Source organism: Aythya marila (genome assembly GCF_965140915.1).
Source record: "Aythya marila genome assembly, chromosome: 4".
NCBI classification, from domain to species: Eukaryota; Metazoa; Chordata; class Aves; order Anseriformes; family Anatidae; genus Aythya; species Aythya marila.
Genome location: NC_139045.1, coordinates 32,788,100 through 32,812,688, shown reverse-complemented (window position 1 = coordinate 32,812,688; position 24,589 = coordinate 32,788,100). Strand labels below are relative to the sequence as shown.

Below are 24,589 nucleotides of genomic sequence, written 5' to 3'. Positions count from 1 at the left end.
TCATCATATATGCAAAAATTCATGTTTTCTGTGCATTAAACTGACCAAAAGAGTATAGAAAAGACCTTAAAATCAAAGTGCAAAGACCTTTCATGAAACTAACCTGGTGAAACAGAAGTATGAATGTATCATCAGCAAGGCAGTTCAAGCATGCAACAACCCGTATAATTCAGAACCCAAGAAAACACGGTTCTGTTTGAAAATTTATGAACTCACCAGCAAAAGCAAACTGTTATCAGATAGTTTTTCTTTCCCCCTTTCCATTAACAGGTCACCATCAACACCCTTCCTCTCTTCTAGCAAAGCACTGTATTTGCTATCCCCAGGAGAGTTTGATTCACATTTAACTTACAATTATTCAAGCCCTTTAAAAGCCAAGAAATGGGAGTGGATTTAAAATTTCTTCTTCTTTTTTTTATTTTCTTTCCCACAAAACCCTGTAAGGGGACTGCAAATTCCTTAACTTTGTTACATACAGAACCCCAGTAATTTAAGGAAGATGCTGTTCTTAGGGCAGCCTGTGCTTTTTGCCCACACCTCATGCTGAACTCACCCCACCCTGTTATGTAGGCAACAATTCCTGGTGTCCCATCCCAGCTTGCAAAACGAGGAGCGATAAGGTTGCTATTGTCCTCCTCTGCCCCCCAGTTAATGACCACATTTTCTCTCAAGGAATCCAAACATGTTAGCATAACCAAAGCAAATTTAGTTCTGCTATTTGATGTGGTAGGAGCTGCAGCAAGGACTCTGCTGAATGGAGTCCCTGCCTCTTTCCCACCTCCTCCTCCTGTCTGTAAAGCAGAGCAGCGAACCAGAGTGCACACACAGACAAACAAACAAACCAACCATCAATGCTCATGTCAAGGACAAGATCGCCCTAGAGATTTTTCCGGTGAGAAAAAAATGAAAAAGGACAATCACTTGTTCTAAAAAACAAATACGCTGAAGCATCTGCTACAAACACTTATCCTTCACATCGTGTTACATAGGATTTTTCTCAAGATATCCATCCTTCGGTTGACACACCTGCGTAAAAGGCATTTAACACATTTCAGTTGTGATAATTATTGACTCTTTACACAGGCACTTCAAAAAGTTAAAACATTGCTACTTTTAATATCTTGTGACTTATTGGAACATCAGCCAAGAGTTTTTCAATAGCTGATGTTTAAATCACTGTGAGGTAAAACACTAGGATAATGAAAGGCATGATGTGTTCCTCTCAGCTCTCCTAGAAATCACACTAACTTCCTTACAGCCAACGTACCACGAAGTAATCTTTTTAAAGCTTATTAGGAAGCTGTTAATATTATTTAGAAAACATTATTCCCATCAATATATTCAAAATACAATGATTTCACTGCAGACTGAGCTCCGGAAAGACGTTAGTATTTCTAAAGAAATATTAAGGCTGGTGCAAAAGATTGAGTTTACCACCACGCAGATGGCAGGCCAAGGACAGAGCTGTTAGTTTACGTGACGCATGGACCTGAGGTTCAGATTCTCCCTTGGTATAAGGCAAACAGAGAGTGCACAGCCAGCACAGGCTCTCCATTTTCACCAATCCTCCTGGGCTGGTGCTGACATGGCTGCATGTCTGCCAGATCCACCACGTGATTCTGCTAATAACAAACACCCCAATTAGTTCTCAGGCAGACAGGCTGACTGCTCCAGCTGGCTGCAGCGCCCCACAAGCACCAGGGTGATGCAAGAGGTGGTGGGAAGGGGCAGCCAGGGAGGCCAGCGGCTGTCCTTGTGGGAAGCAGCTCAGCCTCCATGCACAAAACCCGACCTTTAGCCCGTGACTCACTTCCAGCATGCAGCAAATCACCAAACGCTGGCTCTGCCTCGGGTCAGCTGTTCTTCTCGCCCTTCAGCATCAGCTGATTCACTGCTGTGGTTTGGCTTTCTGCTCATGCTGGTTGCCCAGGCTGGCTCGCTGGGAGATCAGATGAGCACCAGCAGCAAGCAGCTGGCAGCAACCTGGCACCACCCTGGCTGCTCTGGAACATGAAGACGCACCCTCACCTTCCCTGCTAGCTAATGGGGTATTGCACCCCGTGGCTCTGCGGGTACTAATAAAGATCCAGTCACCTAAGAAATCAAGTGCTCAATACTACAGATTTAGGAAATCAGACTCACCCTGGTACCACTTTACCTCTCTTGGGCCTGGCCCCACAAGCAAGCAATCCCAAAGCAGTAATAAAGCCCAGTTACAATTCAATCCTCATCGCTATGCTGAAGATGTCTACTTCTGCATCACTAAATGAACAGAGCAACTGTGACTTCCCACTGCCTGGATAAGCGAGGACGTAGTTAAGAAGCAGCTAAAACCCAGCTGCTCGGCTAATTAGAACAGCTCGCATTGATCAGCGTAGGGAGATGGTTTCAGAAATGGCTTTCTAGCTATTGCTTCAGCCACGTATTCCATATTCATGTGCTTGTCACTGTCATACTTGGGGATGGTATTTCAGCCACTGAACCTTCAATTTCATGGCAGGACACTGGAAGGAAGTCAAAGCAGATCAAGGCAGCAAATGATACCATCTCACCCACTGATCCTTGCAGCTAACTGCAGCCATCAGGCCGCAACAGCTTCCCCACTTAACGATGTCCAGCTTAGATCTTGAAGCTAAAACACCCCAAATTTTAGTGCGAATCCGAATCACTCAGTTCATGTGTATCCCAAATTAACACTTTCCTGATCCAGAGCTACAGACACGCTAGGCAGAATTCCCCTTTTCACTTTGCATTTTCCTTCAGACAACCCGAGCTGCAAATTGTCAGGGCATTATTCAAGTTTTCTCAGTCTTCACTGTCTGTTCATGGATTTCGTCTCCCATCAAAATGTGTATGACAAGAACGGAGGGCCCTGCTTATTGAAGCGTTTGGCCCCTCTGTAACAGCTAAGAATCTACAGTCTAACCTATCTAGCAACAATTTGTACTCACTTTTGTGATACCTCTGCAAATACATCTCGATGGAAATTTAGAAATAATACTGCAAATGCTTTAATGACAATTTAATCTTGGTAGTAAATAGAATAAGGGTGAACAGTGTATGAAGAAGCCTCTATCAGATAAAAAGACTTAACTGTAAGCTGCAACTTTTTCAGATATAAGTTCTTTACCATCGAAGTTCACAAAGATTGTGCATTTACAAATGGCGTGAGATGACAGTGCCCTACTTCTGCAGGTAAGCAGAATGAAATGAAGCTTCCTTCTCAAGAATGGCTCTTTGATTCAACTATTTGCAGTGGCATTTCAGTCAGCAAATCAAAGCCCTCACTGGCCACTGACAAGTCATCCTGCTTGCCTCACACATCTCTGTACATCACAACACAATCTGGTGGCTGAGTGAGCTCCAGAACCTTTGTAATTGACCTCACAGATGAGCAAAACCTGTTTTAATAATGAAGGATGAGCAGGACAAAGGCTTAGAAAAAACCTGTTGATCCAGATCCACAGGATTCAAGGTATCTTTACAGGTCTTTAACTATTATAAAGTATGGATATTAGACTTTCCTCAATAGTCTGTGTACTTCATAGAGAATGTAATTATAGTGGCAAGGTTATCTTTAAGCTTAAAGGTTTGTAAAAGGGGAAAAGTGTTATGTGAATATCCTCATTTTAGGATTAGAAGTATTAATAATGATATACTACCAAAACAGGGAACATTCTGCTTTACAACAAAGTAGTATCTTCAGTATATATAAAAGAAAGGAAGTATCTTCAGCCCCTACTAAAACCAGCTGCTTCCAGATCAACAAAGAGAAAAAATGAGGCTGGGGGGTGAGGAATCACCCAAAGCAGTCACTTCTGCTGGCCTGCTGTAAACAAAGGCCGTGAAGCTTAGGAGCAGAAACACACCAGAGCATGTCTTCAGAGGAGAACGAGCAGGAACTAAGGGTGCTGCCTGCAGGAATGAGCTTTGAGTGAGGAATCCAGAGGAGAAAGCTCAGGTACTTGAAAGTCTTCAGACTTCAAAGACTCCAGAGCTGTAATCAAACGGAGGGAGCAAGGCATAGGTGTTACTTATTTTGCCTCGATCTGTTTCCTGTGCAAACATAGTTGGAAAAACACAGGTCCGTTTGTTTCAGTTACTGTGCATCCTTCAAGGAAGATGCTGGCATATCTGTGAGGAAGGAGTTCCACGGGAATCTCGAGGCATCTTAAGGCCTCCAGCAGGTTGATAATTGAGTGTCACTTCCAAGGGACACTACCAAATAGCTTTTACACTCAGCAGTTAAGATACTATCTGCATCCTGCCTAGTCAGAGATTAACAGCACACAATTCCAGTTCTGTAATATAAAAGCCAGCTGTTTGAGAAGCATCCAAAACGTAAAGTTCAACCGCAGCCACAGAAGTGGGCTCACGGAGAAGCGTTCAATGCCGGCATGACCTCGGTTCCAAAAAATCAGCTGAGCACCTCTGAGAATTTCTAAGTGTGTCGGCCAACGCTGAGCCCTCTGACATGTAGGACTATCACGCTCCTTTTGCCCAATTCTACTTCTTTGTAATCCGTCTGAGCCAAATAAGCGGCATGAAATGTGCTGGAGTTTAAGCTTTAACTGAGTGAGGAAACAAAAGGAATTTTCTCATTATTTTCATTGCAGGCATATGTTGAGAGGAAAGACATTTGTTGTGGAGAGGTGGCCTATAAAACAGATTTATCAACACATATGCATAGAATAGACTGAAGCCTATTAACTCACAACCAAAAAGAAGCCCAACAAAGCATAAACCCTTCTACACTGTAAATGTGAAGCAGCAGCCAAAATTTTGTGTAAGAATTTTACAAGGTCATCCATATACAGATGTACTGGCTTCAAACTGATCATTTATTAAATACATAAAATAAATAAATGAATATTTAAATAATCATTTATGAGCAGCAGAAACTCATTTTGAGCCCTCCCATGTTAAAGCATCACAAAAGTTAAAACTATGCTCATGTGCGACCACATCTTGTTCCAGGGGACTGTTGACTCACCCAGTTACACCCTACAAGACATTAGGTCCATGAACTCGCAACAGTGGCCCTTACAGAAAGCACAGAGCACAGAAATTGTAAATTAAAATCTCATAACCACACCCTTCACTCAACCTGTCTTTCCAGAAAGTGCCCTGCATGCAGCTCAGAGAAACAGCATGTTTGCCTATGTGCTCTTCCCCTGCCCTGCCTCCATAAACACCGAAACACTTCCTTTTCTTCAAAACCACAAATATTGGCAGAGATTTTGGTTACAAATACAGACAATGACTCCTTAGAAATCTGCACTGTTTAACAACAAACAATATACTCATACATGTGCAGGTCTACAATGCCTATCTCTTAAGTTTAAATATGATCTTAAACTGCAGTGGCTTTTTATTCATTTGCAAAGATTCAGCAACTCTGAGATTATGGTCAACCATTCTCAAAAGACACACTTTACAGATTATTTTTCAGGTAATAGCAGCCTTGTTATTCTGAGTGTGCAAGTATGTAGACAAGGTATAGCGTACTGGTAAAGCTGGTACCTTTCTTAGCCCAAGGTGGGGGAAAAGATTCAAGATTTTAGATACCCAAATTCTTTTCTAAGTGAAACAGAGGCATCAGCCATCAAAGCTTAAAATCACACCTACACCTACAAAACCTGCATCTATGCCAAACACACTACAAAACCCCCCAAAGGCAGGCAATGAAAGGCAGGCAATGATGTTGCTTTAAGAGCACACAAAATACCTACCTCACCAATTGGGAGAAGGTCTTTACCCACTGGGGACGCTTCCCCTGTAAAGCAGATCCCATCTTCGAGCAGGTCACCGTGAAAATGCCCTGCACGACAAAATGAACTTCCTCCACCCTCAGTCATATACCCTGGCTGCCTTAAACATCTGGGACCTCAAATTACATTGCAAAATAATAAATACTGCAGCCTCTAATGGATGGTTACAGCTCGGAAGACATAATCACTATCATCACCTTTCGCCACTCAACCAAATTTAGCCTCACGAGCAAACACCTTGTAAAACAGACTGCACCGGACCTTCCTGGAGCAGCAGCTGTAAGGAACACCTTGCCAGGACATTTCAGAGCCACAAACATCAGTGCTCCTCCCTAGCCTGTCAAAATCCCCAAAACACATCGCCTTCCCCATGCTTATCCCTGCACTTGGATCAATGCACCATTTGCCTTACATCAGCCAGGTAGGCAGAGGAAATTCAGGAAGTACTAAGTAGCAGATTCAGCTTCTTCGGGCAACCAAAAGGACAGAACAACCACCCACCAGTGGGGTTACCCTTGTAACCAGTCTCTGATCTCTGATCCTTGAGCCCAAATCAAATCATTAAGACTTTTTTTAAATTATTATTTTTATTTTTTTTAAATCTCCAGTGCAATTTAAGGGCTCTGGATCCAGACAACATAGCAGGTAATTTCGCTGACCTCCACTCTTAGCAATGCCCATAACTCCAAAGGCAGGAAATTGTCCCTAACCTTTTTCACATCAGCCAACAACTTTACCTCCCTCTCCCCTTTTAACACGCCTCTGGGCCTCCAGGAGTAATGGTGATTTTTTCCTTCCAACCGCCTAACTGATGAACACAACCTAGGCAAACCCAGAAGAACTGCATGATAATTTCCTCAAGTAGCAAAGCCACAGGAGCTGCACTCCGTGGACCTTGTGGGTCCCTTCCAAGGGCAGATATCCTACGGTTCTGCAGGGAATGGCAGCTCAGCCTCTTACACTACACAACATGGAAAGCTTTATACAAAAGTAGCTGGCACCAAATTCAAAAGAGCCAAAAAAACTTCTCTGCATACAACACAAGGTTAAGCTATGGCACTTCTCGCTGCACAACACTGTGAATGCTAAAAGCCTCTATGCATTCAAAAAAAATAATAATTAAAGAAAACCCATTGAGGGATATTAAACACAAAGCAACATCTCTCTCAGGAGACCCCTGAGTCACGTAAATCTGGATGCTGAAAGAATACATGGATGCCTTCCAATACATGCTTGGTTTTTTCCTCATCTTCTTCCCTACGCCTCTGCTTTGGACATAAGCAAGACAAAGTAAGAACATTAGAACAGACGGACCTTTTGTCTGCTCCAGAAAGGCCACTTTTACAGATCCTTAGACGTCTTTCAGGATGGAAGGAGGTTGCCTGTCTAAAACCTTGGGCATTTCTTCCAGTTACTTCAGCTGCTCTAATTAAAAGGTAAATAATGTGGTGTTGTTTACCTTTTGATGACATTTCAAAATCTTATTTTTTATTTTTTCCTGTGAAAACATTCTTGGCAATTTATAATTAAGCTCCAAGAACATTAATGATTTTGTTTTTTATTGTAGTTCAACTACATCTGTATTATGCAAAGCAAAATACCTGCTTAGCACCTGCAGCAAGGCAGTTACTGCACTAAGGAGCATTTTTGTCAATCCAAATACTAACAGACGTCATTTAAAAAAAAAAAAAAAAAAAAACAAACACAGAAGATAGTATGGGAACAGTAATTACATGAATTACTAAGTCATCATTTCAGATGTGTTCTATACTGAAAAAAAAAATTAATTGCTGTTATTAACAGAGAGCATTAGAAGTCTGTTCACAGAGTACAATGCTCATTTAACAGAACACGTTTCCCTGTTATGCCTCAGAAGAAAAGACAGATGGGGCAGCAATGAAAATGATCTTCTGTCCCATACAGCAGTAGTGTGGCTGGAAAGCCTCTCCTATCCCTGTCACTGCTGTCCTTGTCTCAGGACACTGCTCTTCCTTCCAAGATGTCAAACCTACACCTTTTAGGAGCAGCAGTAGCTTTTAGCTAATCATGGGCAGAGTGTTTTAGAAGAAGCAGTGGAAAGAAGCTAATAAAAAAAACAGTGGTCTTCAAAGCGGGTGCCCATAAGAAGCTGTGTTCCCAGGAGAGGAGAGAAACCTCCTGAAGTGGTCCAATCCCAAAATGCTATCAGAATTGTCTGAGCCAGTACTGTACTGATACTAAACATCAGTGTGTGAGGAGATGGGGAAGCAGAAGTCCATGTTAAATGGAATAGAAGGACTGCAATAAAGAAAACAAAGTTATTTCTTCCCACCAAGCATTTATTCCAGGCAAGAACATTGCTTAGTGTTTTGTGAGATCACTCATGTACTTCTTTTGCTGGAACTACTAAGTATTATATTGTGGATCAACAGAGAGATTCAACTAAGTAACCATTATTTGTGGTTTGAATGATGTAATTAGATTTGGATCCTCTCTTTAACTAAAAATCAGCCTTTGCCTCATGCTTTAGGAGACTGGGAATGTTCACTGTATAGAGAAGAGAAGACAAACCTCTTGTAACAACTGCCAGAATTAAGATGTGACTATACGTACTTATAAGGCCCTTACCTTCAGAAATACTTTCCACAGTTAGAGCTGTGTGATCTAACTTCAGTCCTCTGTAGCAAGGGACCTACCTGTGACCACACTGGTTGTGGCCTGCAAGGGAAGAGGTGATGTCTCTTTGCACTGCTGAATCTTAGCTCACTTCCTGCAGCCGAGGCAGTTGGGAACAGACACAAAAGCAGCTCATCCCTGGTGCCCTCGCAGCCCTACTAAGGGTTAGTACTTGGTCAGGCAAGCCTGTGGTTTGTTGCAGCTGGCCAAAACTAGGACAAACAGGGACTACGTTCAGAACAGGGATTACATTCAAATTGCGATACCTGCACTGAGCAAAATGCCTTTGAAAGGAGAAATCTTGTAGCAAAATCAGAAATGCAACCTGTCTCACAAATGACAGAACCAGAGACTAATACACAGCTGTGCAAAATGCACATCAAGTACCAGATATATACAGTAAGATGGAAGAAGCTCTCCATATGACAGACCTCACTAGGAATAGCTCTCTACCATGAGACAGTCAGGATGCAACTGTATCATGCTTTTCAGGAGTATGTAATCAATTGCTTCTATGTTCAACCTGCCAAAATCAGATGCTACTTAAAGTAACCAATTATCTGTACTGAAATGATCTGCAGACATCAAGGAATAAGTTAAAATAAAATGACAAAGTAGGTAAGCACTACATAAAAAGAGAAAAAAGGGAAAAAGTAACGATCTCCTGCCTCTTGTGCACATCAGAGAAAGAGGCCATGGAAACCAACAACGCAAACTGAACTCTCCCACTCAAATTCCAGAGGTGAAGGAAAATGTAGATACTGACCTGAGTCCAACAAGAAACCTACACAGATCCTCAGGGAAATGAACCAAAGCCCATGTATCAGCTCCAGCACTCTTAAAATACCAATACGTGATTTTTTTCGGGGAGAACCTGAGCCACTGCTTCTTCTGAGCTGGATGTTTACAACCAGGCAAGTCTGCCTCCTCGGCCCGGACACATATCCCATGGGCTTCCCCTAGCAGCTCCTCCTCCTTCTAGAAAAATTACTGTTTTTTTTTTCAGACGATTACAAATACCTTTGGAAAGAATTCTCTTCCAGCCCTCTCTCCCATCCACCGGCTGAATTTCATGTGCTATTTGTCATTTAAACGTCTTTGGAACGAACGAATAATCATACAGGAGAATTAAAACCATGCCTGATTAATTTGGCTCCTCACATGTTACTTATAAACAGAGAATTCCAGTTCTCCCCATAGCTTCCATCCACCCTAGAGCTTGTGTATTTTCTGCAGGGTTTAAAGAGAAAACCATCTGGTTGTTTTAAAGAGAATTATTGCTGTCTTATAGGGAAAAAGTGAAATTGCCCAAAACTTCTTTTAAAAGGAAAGCACGATAATTAGAATAGGTAATTGTGTGCTTCCTGAAACTACCCTTGTAGAACTAAGGTGTGCCACGGTGGCTTACACTCCAGGTAATTATCCCAATCCACACAGAGAGCAGCCTGGTGCCCGGGTGGTTCTCAGTACCTTCCACTGGAACCTGCTCAGAAAGGTGATGAACAGCAAAACTGGCTCGTGTTCACAGGGCTCCCAAAGGAGCACTGAAGCTCTCTGAATGAAGGAGGAGGGTGAACCCTTCTCTCTTTATTCCTTCAACAACCATCTCATTCTCAGCATTATTTTCCATTATGAATTAGCATTAGCACTGGAGAGCAGCCCACACAACGGAAGGGGTTGTTCAGGGCACCAAAGCAGCCAGTCCTTCAAGTTCCCTTTGCAGAAACCAGGAACAGAGTGCTCTTTTATTAAAACAAATCCCTCTTCTCTGCTTAGAGTTAAGGAATCTGGAACTTTGGCTAGGATGCTCCCTCCACAACAACTCTTGACTGCTATCTGGGAGAGGAATAGCCAAAAATCCCCAGCACAACACTGAAGAATTGGTGGCATTAAAACAAACATCTGTAGCAATAGACTCTAGACATCCACAAGATCCCTAATTGCCAACAACTAAGCCTAACCCATCTGCTATTAATTCCTCTGCTTTACCTGTGATATTTTATTTCTCATTTAGAGACGTGTATAAACTGAGCAGGGAAAATTAACATTGCAAAGAAGAAATCAAACATAATGATTTACTGGGGCAAGGCAGCTATCAAAGAAATCTGCTGCACAAAATTGCTCCAGCTTATGCTTCTCCAGGGAGGCACATCCCTGACGTGCACAGCATGTGCTGCTTCCCAGAAAAACACGATAAACAGAAGAAAGACACATAAGCAGATTCCAGGCTGAAGTTACACCAGTTTGAACCCACATTTAACCAATGGGATTACACCATGCTCCAAGTGACCGAATGTAAAATGCAGGTCTCAGAAGGAGGAAAAAAAAAAAAAAAAAAAAGAGCCACATGATCCTACTTTTTAGATGTCAACAACAAGAGTCATGTTATCAAGACCCTGTCTTCCAGCTCTACCTTTGATTTATTGTCTGGCTCTGCTTCCCTCTGCTGAACCCACTTCATCTGTAAAATGGAGACGCAGCTCTTTTTCTCCTTGGAGATGAGCCTTCTGATCCAACTAACCACATGAGCACTGATAACAGCCCAAAGGAGGGAACGGTCGCTCCTTCTGGAGCAGCACAGGCTTAGCTCAGCTCGTGGCAATTGTGAAACTGTATCCTCAGGGCCCGGGAAGGAAATGAGCTTTCTGGACAAACACTTCTTCATACATCAATCTCTGACCTACTGGGAACACACAAACATAAGATCTTCATTTTTTCCACACCGTAGAAGTATGCTTAGAGTAAGAGTAACTTGCTACACTTCAGCCTTAAAAATTCGGAAGGCTTATTATGAAGAATAAGAATGCAGCAGTAAAACAAGCATCATCCCCAACATCTGTTCATTCTTCTAAGCACAACCCAAAGGTGTCCTGAAGGCTTTTACCCTCGCTTTGTCACACATCCACACCTTTCCCCTCCCTTTCACATCAAGTGTCAGCAAGGTTCCAAGTCTCAAACTTCAGATTTGCATTACAGCCTGAAACACTGGCTAGAAAGGGTGAAAGACTGAAATGTTCCTCTGGGTAAACAGCTGCATTGACAACGTATTGCAAACTTCTCCAGGGGATAATGCACAGCTTTTGAATGACAACAGTGAAAAACAAGGTATCAGGATGCTTGTAGGAATGAATGTGGTCCCCCTGGATAAAGCAACCCAATGTTTGAACTAAAGAATTAGATTTTGACTGGTTCTTTTAACACTGACTCCCCACAGCATTATCATTTGGAAGTCGAGTTAGTATGAGACAGGCAAGCAGGCTCTCAGCGTGCTGAAAATTAGCTGGATCACCAGGCTCAATCTCTCTCTCTCCTGGGGAGGATTTCAAGACTCGACTAGAAAAAGACATTATCTGATCTAGCAGTAGCATCAGAAGTCTGTCCACATTGCACTGTTAACTAAAATACAACAAAGAACCTAGAGGCCAACAAAGGGTTACAGGAGTACCTCTCACTCTTTACAATGCCCATTTCCAGTACACTAACCTTGAACTGAAATTTACCTAAGATGTGCAAAATCTGTTAAATGGCCCACAAAATTAATAGTGAAATTACTCCTGATGACAAAACACCTCTCTTTGTTAAACACACAGCTGTTAGCAGCAATTTGTGAAAGGCTTCAATCTAGAAACACAAACTTCCATATCTGGGAGCTAGCAACATTTGTAGGGTGAAAGAAAGGTCACTCATTCTCCTTCAGATACACAAAGCTGGAATTATTAAACGACTTACTGCAGACTGACTGTAATGGTTGCAACACAGAAAATCCTTCTATTGTCTGTTTTCTCAAGATGTCAAAAGCGTATTGATTTATACCCATCGTACAAATTGTACAAGTGTATCAATTTAACTGGAAAGTGAGTAGAGCTCCACTATATTGTCTGAACTGTGCCTTAAGACTCGCTACCTGCCCTGCTAAAGGCATGAGATCCTAATTAAAAGGTGTTTTCAGGTGATGCTTCAACAAATGGCCTGGCAAAACACTTTTTTAAGCTACAGTTAAAACATTGCTGAAATATTTATTAAACACAATTTCATAAAATCAACATTAAATAGCAGAGGAAAGAGAAATGCAGAGAATCATTCGCTAATGGAATTTTGCTACACAAAAACCTAAAACCAAAGTCATATACAAAATACCATTCATAGAAATGACAGCTTGGTTTACCAGAAGCTCACCAAAAGAATCTGTAGTCCCTTTGATCAGCTACTTAGAGTGCTTCTTTATAAAGGAACAAAAGAAATGCTGTGTCTGTTTGTATTGTTGACTTGACATATTTTAAATGAAAACAGACCAATTTCGTTCAATCAAATGAAGATGACAAGCTGGAAAAGAGCTTTAGTACATTACAAATAGACAGGATATACACTATACAACAATGTAGACAGAATGTATACTATACAGCAGTAAAACCTAGAATCTGCTGTTAGAATGAGCTAGTTCCCCCCCACACTCTCCATTTTGAGGACAAACTTTCACAGTAGTCTCCCAGATTTAAAAATCAAGATCCCTTATTTGACTTCAAGCGATTGATACGCTACTAAACCTGTCAATAAATTGTTGCAGTCTTCAGCTACCTTCACCCTCTCATCTCCAAGGTCGAGGCAACTACAATGAATTAGATCACATTACACAGCTGTGTTTCTGGATTTTGTGATCTGTAATCCTTATCCCACATGGAAAAAAAAAAAGCACAGTCTAGTTAATCCAGTTCCTTCTATGAGATTTACTCATGTTCAGGATTAGCTGTGAACATGTGGATGCCTGAAGTCTTCTATTAACTTACTGTCATGTAATTTGCAGTGTGAAAACATTTAGAGGCGTAAGGCTAAAGTGTCTACTTCTTTTGACCTAATTGACCCATGTTACAGCAGTGCATGACATGAAGCTATCAGAGCCAACAGTGCATGACCTCACAGTAAAATCAAGAAATAATGATAATTACAGATCATTGTTGCCAGCATCGACACATTTTTAATACCGTCAGGAATTTAATAATTGGAGGATGGGTAATATCAGGTCTTGAAATTAAATGTCTCCAGATAACAACCTAACATAGCAATAGGTGTTATTTAGATTAATGGGACATCTGTTTCAATCTTACTTATGTGCTAATATTTAACACAAAAAATCCATGCAGAGTGGTACACGAAGATATTCACAGGCTCTTTTCTGCTACTCCTCACTTGATCCAATCTCTCCTGCAAGGTGGACAGTTGCTAATTGTCAAGAGAGGTAAGTGTATCAAAAGCACTTTTTGTAAGCAATATCAAGGGTATGTTTCCCTCCTTTAAAACCATTTCCTATCATCTTTGGTTCATCCAACCCCCAGACTTACCAGCCTTACTCTAGGTCCCACTCCAGGCCTCCACAATCACAAGAAATATTGTCATATGATCTTTTTACTAAGCTGATCATGCTCTGGACTAAAACGTAGCCTTTCAGAGCCTCAGGAGAATTTGGGGTGTGGTGATGTTTGGGCTTTTTTTTTTCCTCCTTTTTTTTTTTGTCTCTATTTCATACAAAGCCCTGGTGTGATCTTGTATCATGAGCGTGGAACACTGGGATAAAGGACTACCTCTCCAACCATCTCTTGGCCACATTTATACCCACTGTTTCATCTTCAGATATCTGCTTTTCTTAAGGCTCATTGCATCTCTCTTCATGTGGTCAGCTAGCATCCCCATGCCCACCTCCATTTTTTCATACTAATTCTAGTGCAGAAATTCTCGTTAATAGGCCTTGCATTCAAGTACAATGATGTGCACGGTCATTTTGTTCAACTTTAGATCATGAGAAGGATGTTACGCTGCACTTTTGAGATCCATCCCACATCATGCAGCTTAAGGAAAAAAATAGAAAAGATGCCTTTAGGTCATTTTGTTTTGTCTTCCTTTGTCATGAGCTGCCTCCAGAGAGGAGGTCATGGATGCAGTAGCCCATCAAAAATTGGCATAAGCCATGAAATGGTCCTTGATGTAACTCACACAGCTCTGAAATGTTGTCCATTTTCTAAGAGCAGTGTTGCACTGCACTTCAAGTCTTGGATGCTTCACTATTTAGTTTTCCCTCAGTTTTTACTGCAAGGAATGCTGGTCTTCCTGTGGCTGCAGCTCTCTTCCCAAAGATGGTATGAACAGACTAGGGATAAGAAGAACGTCACCCAGCAATTTGTCACCATAGGATTAGGCTTCCACGATAACACAAGATAAACCATGGAGTGCAGCAGTATCAATTAGCAGAGTACGTCACGTAATTAAGGTTGGCTCTGGTCACCTCTGGCCTAGAAAGAGCAGCGGGACATGCACAAAACCATGCTATCCTTTTCAGAGCCATTTTTCTTCCACACAGCTCATCCTATAAAGCAGAACTAACATGACACCAATGGCCAGTGAAATTGAGAAGGTGATAGAAGATACACAGATGTTTAACAGGTTAGAAACTAAGTGCACTACTGACAAGAATGAAATACTGGAAAGCTGCATTTTCTTCAACACAATGAGCAATTTGCATGAGCCTGTTAATTTCTCTGTGCTTTCCATGGGAGAATTTGCAATCTGTAACCCAGACAATTTAGGGCAGTATTTTATTGTCAGGGTTGGTCCATGTTTGTAATTGCAATTCTTTGCAATTGTAATGGGGGTGGGGGGGGTGATACTAAAAACCTTTTCTTCTGGTTACAAATTAGAACTTCTAAAACACACTGCAGAGCAAAACGGTACTGGTGGGAAAGACCAGCCATATGAAGGGGGAACAGACTGAACCTGTTTCAACCTTGTATTAAACATTTTGATAAAATTAGATTTCCTTTTGATAATTATTTGAATACATTTGAATTTATTGTACTATAATCTAATAAAAGTTTAAGCATGTAGACAACAACTGCATCTTTTAAAGAAAAAACAATGAGCATTTTTAATTATAAAATACCAGTCTCTATTTCCTTTCAAGCAGATAAGAGTAATCAAAGACAATATTCCACTGCAATTGCAGAAGCACACAGCTGGAAACAGCTACAGTGCTGTTGGGGATTTGGGAGGGACAGGATAGGCACCCTCTCTTCCATTGCAATGCGTAGTAGATACAGCATATCAACTGTGCTAAAAGTTCCTTCTTACAGCTCCCTCTGTTCTTCTAACTATGAAAACTACCCCAGTGTACTGTAAAAACATAGTAACAACAACAACAAAAAAATAGCCTAAAATAAAATGAAAAGGTCATGCCATATTATGTCAGAAGGCTGGGCACCAGCAGTGTCCTTTGGAAAGGCATTTCACAAGGGTGAACCACTGCTAGCTAGCCTGCTCAATCACCGAACTTCATTAAAATCCCATTATCCACCAAGGGATATGGAGGAGATCTTATTCCGTGGAGAAGAACTGATTGAAGAGTTTGGAAATAAGACAAAAGGGAAAGAGATGGTTTGTTGTTGTTGTTTGTTTTGTTTTCCTCAAATGAGAGGATATAAGGAGGAGAACTAGAGAATTTTCAGAAGCTTAAGAGAAAATGAGGCCTTACAAATCAATAGCTTTCGAAGTCTATGGCAATTCCTGATGGAAATTCTGGATAAAAATAAAATGTGTGCATACGTGTTTTGCTCAATACCTGTTTGTTTCACCCAATTTTGAAACCTTAGGTATGATAGGATCAGAGTTAAGTGTTGCTATTCTTGACTGAGACAATAATTATTTTCCCTGCTACAAAAGCAAATGCTCCAAAGAACACAGAAGCAAAAGTCGTAAGTGCTTCTTGTCTCAAATCACAGTTTTACAAAACAACCCTGTACATGATACATAAACAAGCCTTTCCGACTTTGAGCGCGCAGAGTTACAGTGTAGTGAACCCTGTCAATTCCTTGAAAAATTAGGGAATATTACACAATTATTTTTATCACAAAGTTATTTGGGTATTTTCTTACTGTTAGCAAAACAGAGGAGTTGAAGAAAGGCATTTTTATTTTTTGGCTAATTTCCTAATTGACCCCATAAAAGGAAAGTAAAGAAAAAAAAAAAGGAAAAGAAGGGAAGAATAAACACAGGAATATGGTTCTTACCCTGAAGAGCGGCAGTCTGGCTTATTTCTTTCAGAGCGATCTGTGAGAAAGGAGGCATAGTATCAGCACAAAACTTGGATGTTCTTTAGCAATACTAGCACAAAAGTCTTAAAAGAACTGTCACACCATAGGACTAGCAAAAACAAAAGCTGATTCTGCCATAAAACTGTTTTTCTACACTGCACTATTCTGCCTGAGAAAAAGTAATATGACTGCAAGCTTAATATTTATTAAAATTCCTCTATTCCAAACAGTGTGTATTTCATGTTTTGTTTTAATGCTTTAGAAGCTTCCCCTCCCTTTAGCTAAAATGAATAAGACTTTAGTTTAGGGTAAAAATAAGAGGGAGGGAAGAGGAAAAAAGCAAAACCACAGATTACTCAGCGCAAAAAAATCATTCCATGAATCATGGCTGGCAGAGTTCCCTGACAGGATGGGAGAAAAATCAGCAGTTGGTTACAGCAACATCTGCAAATACACTGAATCCAGTGCAGGCCCGTCATTAACTCTTCGACTTCGGGGTGTTCTAGATACAGAATCTTTCTGTGCTTTCACAAAGGGTTTTGTTTATTCAATGACTACGTCAAGCAGCTTATCTGCACTAATGACATTGACCAGCAACTAATATCTACACAGTACAATCACATGACCTCAGATAAACTGCTTTTGCTGACTAATTTATTAGTTCCTAGAATCATCCCCAGATATGTTTCTGCATCTTGATTGATTTCTGAAAGCTCTGATACAAAAAGAAAGTAGAAAACACTTCTAAGAGCAAGATTCAACAAACAAAGATCATAAAACAGGTTATTATGTTATTAGAATCTACACACTCAGTTACACTGTAAGTCCAGAACATCTCTTACCGCAAAATTTTTGAAATGATTGAAAAAAAGTGAGACTTGTGTCCTCCTAAAATACATATTTTCTTAAATTAGAGTGTTTAAAATTATTTATAACAAAAAGATCTACGATGCAATTAGAAGGGTGTTCTTACACCTATATATAATCAACTCTGACCATTGTGATTTTGCTTCTGATTCCATCTGTGAGTCTAGACAAGAGAAAGCTATTTTCCCTGTTAGTAACAGTTTACTGAAAAGCTTCCCTACCTTGATGAGTAAGAGTCCTCTTAAAAAAAAAAAATCATACTTACAGACTGTATTTTGAACCCTAAGCTCCACACTTGAGCTAAAATTTCTTCTTCTTTTATTAGCATGTTTGTTCGTATAGTTTTATCTCATGTACAGAAGAAATATTCTCTTCTCCCAAGTTTTATATGCTCATTTGATTACATTTTGATAAAGCGGTAAAAAAGATCATGTCAACAGTGCCCAAAGGAATACTAATGCTTTTTCCATCCACAGGTGCTCCTATTGAGCTGTCATAGCCACAGAGCATATAATTTACTGTTTCTGACTCACAGCAATCCCCATTTCATCACACCGCATGCAACTCTGTTTGCTAGAAACAGCACGAGATAGCTCAAAACAGAGTTACAGCAGCCGTTGTTCAAAGACACGCAGAAAAAGCTCCTTCCATCTTTATCACTTGTTCAATTTACCTATGAGTATGCAAAAAAAACAACACAAACAAAGCAGGCAGTGCCTCCTACTGAAATCTGCTTGCCATCTGTTGCTTGCTGCCAGTGTCCCCGGTTATTTACACAGCCACCACCTAGCAGCAGTCAGATACAACCTTCCCACCGACAGCACGGCAGTGTGGATGTACCAGTGAGAAGAAGAAAAGAGTCACAGAAGATGTAAACACAGCGTATGTGGGCTCTCCTCTCAGCCCACGTCCAACTGGCAGATCCACCACAGCCTGGCCATGCCACTGAAACCTGCTCGCTCAGGAGATCAGTGCATTTCCTTCTCTCCTTCATTTTACTGAAAAAACAAAACATTACTGTTGTTCTTACACATTTCGTTTACTGCTAAATACAGAGAAGGAACATCATCCGCCTATACTCTGGTCTTACCAAAAAGAACAGCAGGAAACATAATCCTACAAGCATGCAGTTAGTTTTTTTTAAGAGTACATCCTTATTGCTATTATGAATTTAATGTTCTAAATTCATTTAGTATCAAGTGTAATTAGAGACTCAGAGAGTTGACTCTTTCTATTTAGCACCTTAATTTTGCGATTCTGGATGCTGTTTCGGTATTATGTACAAGCAACTAATGTCACACATCTCTAAAACATGAGCACACAGGCAAATCTTAATGTATATTGCACGTTTCATGCATACACATACAGGTACATACTAAATATAAATGCATATCCAAATCCCAGCTGAATGCCCACAGCTGGCTCTTTTACTCTGCATGTTACTTCGACAACCAAGATCTTTTTGCAACCTTTTCTAGGAGAAACAAGCAAGAAGACAGCATAGAGGCAAAGATCTGAAAATCAAATCTTGCATTACAGATTTTCCCTCACATCAAAGAAATAAATTCCCAGCAAACACTATGGGACACGATGTGTTCCCAGTATGATACCGTATGTCCTTCAATACTAAACTCTGGAAGGCAAAACAGCACGTCAGATTAGAGCACTGGACTAGCATGCACGATGAGGAAGGCAGTCCACACGCAGACACAGGAAATTTGCAGGCAAGAATTATGCTTCCACTGACAGATTCTACCTTCAAGAAACAAGCTTCCACAGATGAGATACTTGGACTACTTTCACCATCTCTGCACTACCCGAGCAATACAATTTCTTACTGCGTGTGCAGTTACCATCAAATACAGTACAAATTCCTAAACCTTTGCTGCCCTTTAACCAATACAGCCTGCGTGGATGAGTAGATTATCCTTGTTCAGCAGCAGGATACAGCGCAAGAAGTCAAGGAGCTGGCAGGTGGAGCAGATGAGGCGGAAGAAGTCAGAGACTTCTGGCTGAGGTCGGGAAGACCGCTGCCAAGTTTTAAACACTGTAGAAGAATCAAGGAAAACACCAGGACACAAAGATCTGCTGTTCATACCACAACTGTTTGGCAAATCTGGTGTTTATTTAGAAAATCATACTGTGTGCATTTCATCAGTAGCATGGACATGCTACGCCTTCTTTCAGCATTCAAAACTGAGCAGCAGACATATATGTCATATTCCAGTTGCTTTTAGAAAGGGTCGGGTTTCTTTAACTGGCGACTTTCTTAGCCTTCAAGCATGGGAAAATTATCTTGTTTGTTTGCTTTTATTTTGACAGAACAGTTTTTCTTCTCAAGGAAAGTATAAACATAACCATCAGGAGAAAAATAACTGACACGACTTTATTTTAGTCGTTCCACAAACCCAAAATAGCTGAAGTTTTTGCCAAAAACGACCACCAAAGCAGAAAACAATAGCTTTTAAGTCATTCCCTCTCGTCTTTGGAAGACAAGCAAAGAAAAGGGAAAAAGGCAGCCCGCACCAAAGAGAGCCATTGTTTTTCTCTGTTTATTTTGCAATATTCTCCAAAGCATCTTGTTGCTAAGAGTGACTTCTACTGAAAAGCCTGCTCTCACTAGAAAAAAATTTAAGAGTAAACACAAAATGCTGTTGAAAAAGGAGCGGAAAGTTAAGAGACATTCTGCTGCTTTCAACCTGCAAAGAGAGCGGGGAGCTTCCAACGCAGTTACCTCTGGACACAGATCCAACTTCCTACCCTTAATCCCAGCCCTCAGCTTGAGCTCTTGTAAAAGCTGAATTGGCCGAAGAGGACAAAGGGAAGCATGCACTATGTCCACTTTGGGAAATACTGCGTTTTCATCCTAACTATGGCTCTTGAATGGAGCAGCCGCCAGAGGGGGCAGGACATCCTGACGCTCTCCAAGAGGACACTTTATTACAAAAAACCTGTCCGTCTCAATTGCTTTTAGCCCACCATGGCACTGCAGTGGTTTGGTAAAGAAAAGTAGTAGGAGATGCTTGTAACAATACTTCTGCAGCAATGGCAAGCCTCTGTAAGAGAACAGGCAACAGAAATGGGCTTTTAAGCAGTACTGTTGCCAGTAGTGCTGGCAACCCCAAATACAAAAACTACAGAGAAGTCATCTTCTCAAAATAGGCAATTGTTGAAAATGACTAAACAAATAGCTCCAACCCACATGCCCCAGTCCCCAAGGATCATACTTCTGTAAGCTTCTAGGCCCTAAATCTGATGCAGCAACCTTAACAAGACATCATGCAGAAATACGATGGCTACTACCATTACATTAACAACTTCATTTTTGTAATCTTGACCAGCTGACCACGTTGCAACAGTTCCTGTTAGGCAGCTGCCCCAGATCAAAGAGCCCCAAATTTCCCCTTCAAGTTGTCAGTATACATAGGGCCCAATGTCAAACAAAACTGCACATTCCCTGGGCAAAAGATCTGCAGCTGTGCGGGATTTTCAGTGCTCGTTTTATTTGCACTGAGATAAGCTATAGCGGCCTGTGGTGTTGCCGTATTTCTGCCTTCCACTTCGTTAAGGCAGGACGTGGCTCTCAGAGACTCCTGCTTCTTTATAGCACTCCTCATGGGTGAGGAGTCGTAACAATGCAAATCAGTTCCAGGGTACGCAATCTACTATAAATTTCATTCAGTTTGATTAGGAACTGCTATACAATAAAAACTGCAAGACCGAACATTTATCTATATATTTCAGTATTGTAGCAGCAGAGTCCCTTATCAGTTGTTTAAAAGGCAGAAAGCATGAGGAGAGATTAATGAGAGGCTTTGAAGAAGTTTTTCTCATTTAGTTTAACGTATAGCTATCCCTGCTCTCCAAAAGGCCACAAAACCAGGACACACACCAAGTTTACAACCGTAAGGGCAGACGGTTTTTATACCTTCTTTAAATTCTGCAGAATGCTGCTAAATTTCAGAGCAGTAAATTGGGGAAAAGAATGGATTACACAGCCCGCTGCCCCCCAAATGAAATGTCACTGGCCTGTCCATTTCAATACCAACAGTAACTGAGTCTTGCAGGCACACAGCATTCTTGCAGTGTTTTAGTCTTGGAAGTAATGCTTTCTTCACTCCTAAGCACGACCGATATATGGCCATGGGAAAACAAAAAAAAAGAACAAACATGTAAATATGTACAGAAGAATTCATTGAACCTCTGGGTGAGTATTTAACCTTGAGACCTACTGACCACCATACAGCTTCTAATTATCCAAAGGCCATATTTTTCAATTGCTAAAGAGATTAACAGTGAACTATAGTCACCTTTAAAGCCTTCTGTGTACTTGTGTGCTATATAAATGAAAAAAAAAAAAATTACTGGACAACAGGGGCCACATCTACCAGTGCTACGTTTGCTGCCAATTTGTTTTTGTGGCTGTGAATTTCTAGCCTCTCGTTCTTGCTCCTGCATTACTCCTGCAACTCAACAGCAAAATTGTGTGGGCATCAGTGTAAGCACACGTGCCAGCCATAAGAGAGGGGCTGATGCAGAAAGATGAGAGAAAGGAAGGACCGTGTAAGCTCTCTGCTCCTCAAAATGGTCCATGTTGGAATAACTTCGACCAAGCTCAGCACTGGTTCCCTGTTCTGAGACCATGAACAATAAACAAAGTATGTGAGCAATCAAACATACACAGCATATCCATATGTTAAAACATTTGTACCTTCTAAAATTTAAGCAGGAAATTCAACATACATTTGTTTATAAAGGTGTATTTTTTTCAGGAAACGAAGAACTTCTGAAAGTGGAAATCAGCACATCTTTAGACAAGACATTGCAGCTGGTCAGTGCAATGTCCTTCTTAGATGATGTACTTCAGGCACATAGGACTAAAGCAGGCAGAGCTCCCAGAATCACAGTGGGAGCTAAGAGGAACCCTACTACTTAATTTTCTTGATAATTTCATAGAGTGAAGTACCAATTAACTTGACTCATCTTTTTGATAGACTGAAGATATATAACCACAAAATACCTCCCTCTCCAGGTATTTCAGAAATGTTAAAATTTACATTTCTGAAAAGCATTTCAGACATTGCCAGCATTACCAATAAAAGGAAATTATCTTTCAAGAGCATGGTACTGCCACTTCCTTCCCAGAGACATAGCTTGCCTGTATAGGCTCTGCTTATTCCTCAGTAACACAACAGGGCTCAGTCTGACACCAGGTCTCTTTGCCATAGAGTGATGATTCACAACAATAAATGATATAAAAAAATTAATATAAGAAGGACCATTTTAAGTTTTCTGTCAGGCTTGCCTTATTCTTCCCTTCCTGTTGAACAACAGTTTCCTAAAGTTGTGCATTCCTGGCCACAGGCAGGGATAATTTCAGGCTGAGTGCAGGGGATATCACTTCCACCATTTAAGCAATTTCCTTTGACCTACACGGTACAAACTAATGCGTTGCAGAAACAGCCTTTGTTATGTGCATTTCAGATAATCATGCACAATTTTTGTGAATTCACAACCTATTCTGTAACTTGCAAAAAATGTAATCTCTATTTGTGAAGTACTAATATTATATAGCAAGAAGATCATTTTTGGACACCAAATATTTTGCAAATCTCACCATGCTTTTCCCTCCAACAATCCTCCACCAACCCCACCCCGATCCAGGGGCAATTAAAAGGTTTTGGAATTTGCATATCCAAAACAGCACCCTTCTATTTTTGAGATGGCAAAAATCAACACCAGTCTGCAGGGTAATCTTACACATTACACGCTTGGAAGTCAAGTCTCATGTAACGCGTGTGAGACACGAATTCACAATAAGGTGCTGAATGGGAGTATCAGCTACAGACATTTCCACTTCCGTAGCACAGGAAACTAATTCAGCTTTAAAATAAACTAACAAGAAAAAAAATATTCTTAATTACTACATCCTGTGAACCCACTGACAGCAATGCCGACAGCACAGCTTCTATACCTCCACATATTAATCTGGAATCTAGGTATTGTTGTTAGTGCAAGCAAATGCATAGGTCTGTAGTTTGGGGGGAATTTGGAGAATAGGGGGATGAAGAGATACAGAAAGAAAAACGCTTATTGTAATAACCGATTGAAACACACTCAATCATAAAAGAACAACCTCTATAAAAAGAGAATAAATGTACAAGGCAAATAATATTTATTTCTCTTCAGATACCACTGAAATAGTCAATACATTGTTAATGGAATACTTTTTGGTCCCATGTCAGCAGTTATGCTGATTTTATTCTCCAAATTATCCCCAATTATCCCCAAATTGTTTACCCAGTCCAAATAAAGACAGCTAACATGAGAACATTCTTAAACCTCAATTGTTCTGTAGCAAGTACTGATTTTACAGAAAAGTGCATTTGAAATTAGCCTATTAACAAAAGATTTTCCTCAAGTGACATTGATAATTCTGCCCAATAGCCACACAAAAATAAAAAATTCTAGGAAAGCAAATAGAGCAACTGCTTCTCACATGCACTGGATTTTCTGTAAAATCTACAACATGGATTATCCTCCAGAAGGTCTCTTGCTCTTTACACTAAAATCACAATCACAGAATTGTCTAGCTTGGAAGAGACCTCAAGATTATCGAGTCCAACCTCTGACCTACCACTAACAAGTCCTCCACTAAACCATATCGCTAAGTTCAAAATAAAGATTACAGGCTTCAGAAACATCATTAAAAGGAGTTGTCTGAAGATCTGAAAAATGGAATTGTTTAATATTGTCAGCATATACCAATAAACCGTTGGAACCTAAGATAACCCTGATCCTTTGACACTGAATACACGTTTAAAAGTTGTGCATGTTATATGATAGTGATCAGCATCCAAAGCTCATTTTTCAAGACATGAGTCACCTGGCATTTTGAAAGCATTTTACTGAGGTGTGACATGAGTTCATCCACATCCCACCCCGAGGCAAACGTTAAACATCTACCAAATCTTCTTCAAGGTGCCTTTGTTATGGTGTAACACGTGCATGTAATATGAACATTTGTGTCCTTTGGTCCTTGAGGACCATCCTGACCAGAAGTCAGGATACAAAACAATGTTTCATAAAGGGGGAAGATAGGAGAGAATAAAAGAGGGGGGACAACAAGGAAATAGCAGATCACAAAACACCAACACCATCCGCTGGGAGAGGAGTGGCAGGCAACACTTGTGGAGCACAAGGCTTTTACACCACTTCGTA

At 40.7% G+C, this 24,589-nt stretch overlaps 1 protein-coding gene across 1 annotated transcript in view; it reads right to left on the bottom strand.

Moving 5' to 3' along the window:
- SH3D19 (SH3 domain containing 19) overlaps window positions 1–24,589 on the bottom strand; it is a 78,828-nt gene that overhangs the window by 43,931 nt on the left and 10,308 nt on the right. Inside the window, 1 exon segment of the mRNA XM_082759242.1 lies at window positions 16,478–16,517. Coding sequence (XP_082615368.1) covers window positions 16,478–16,517 — 40 coding nt within the window.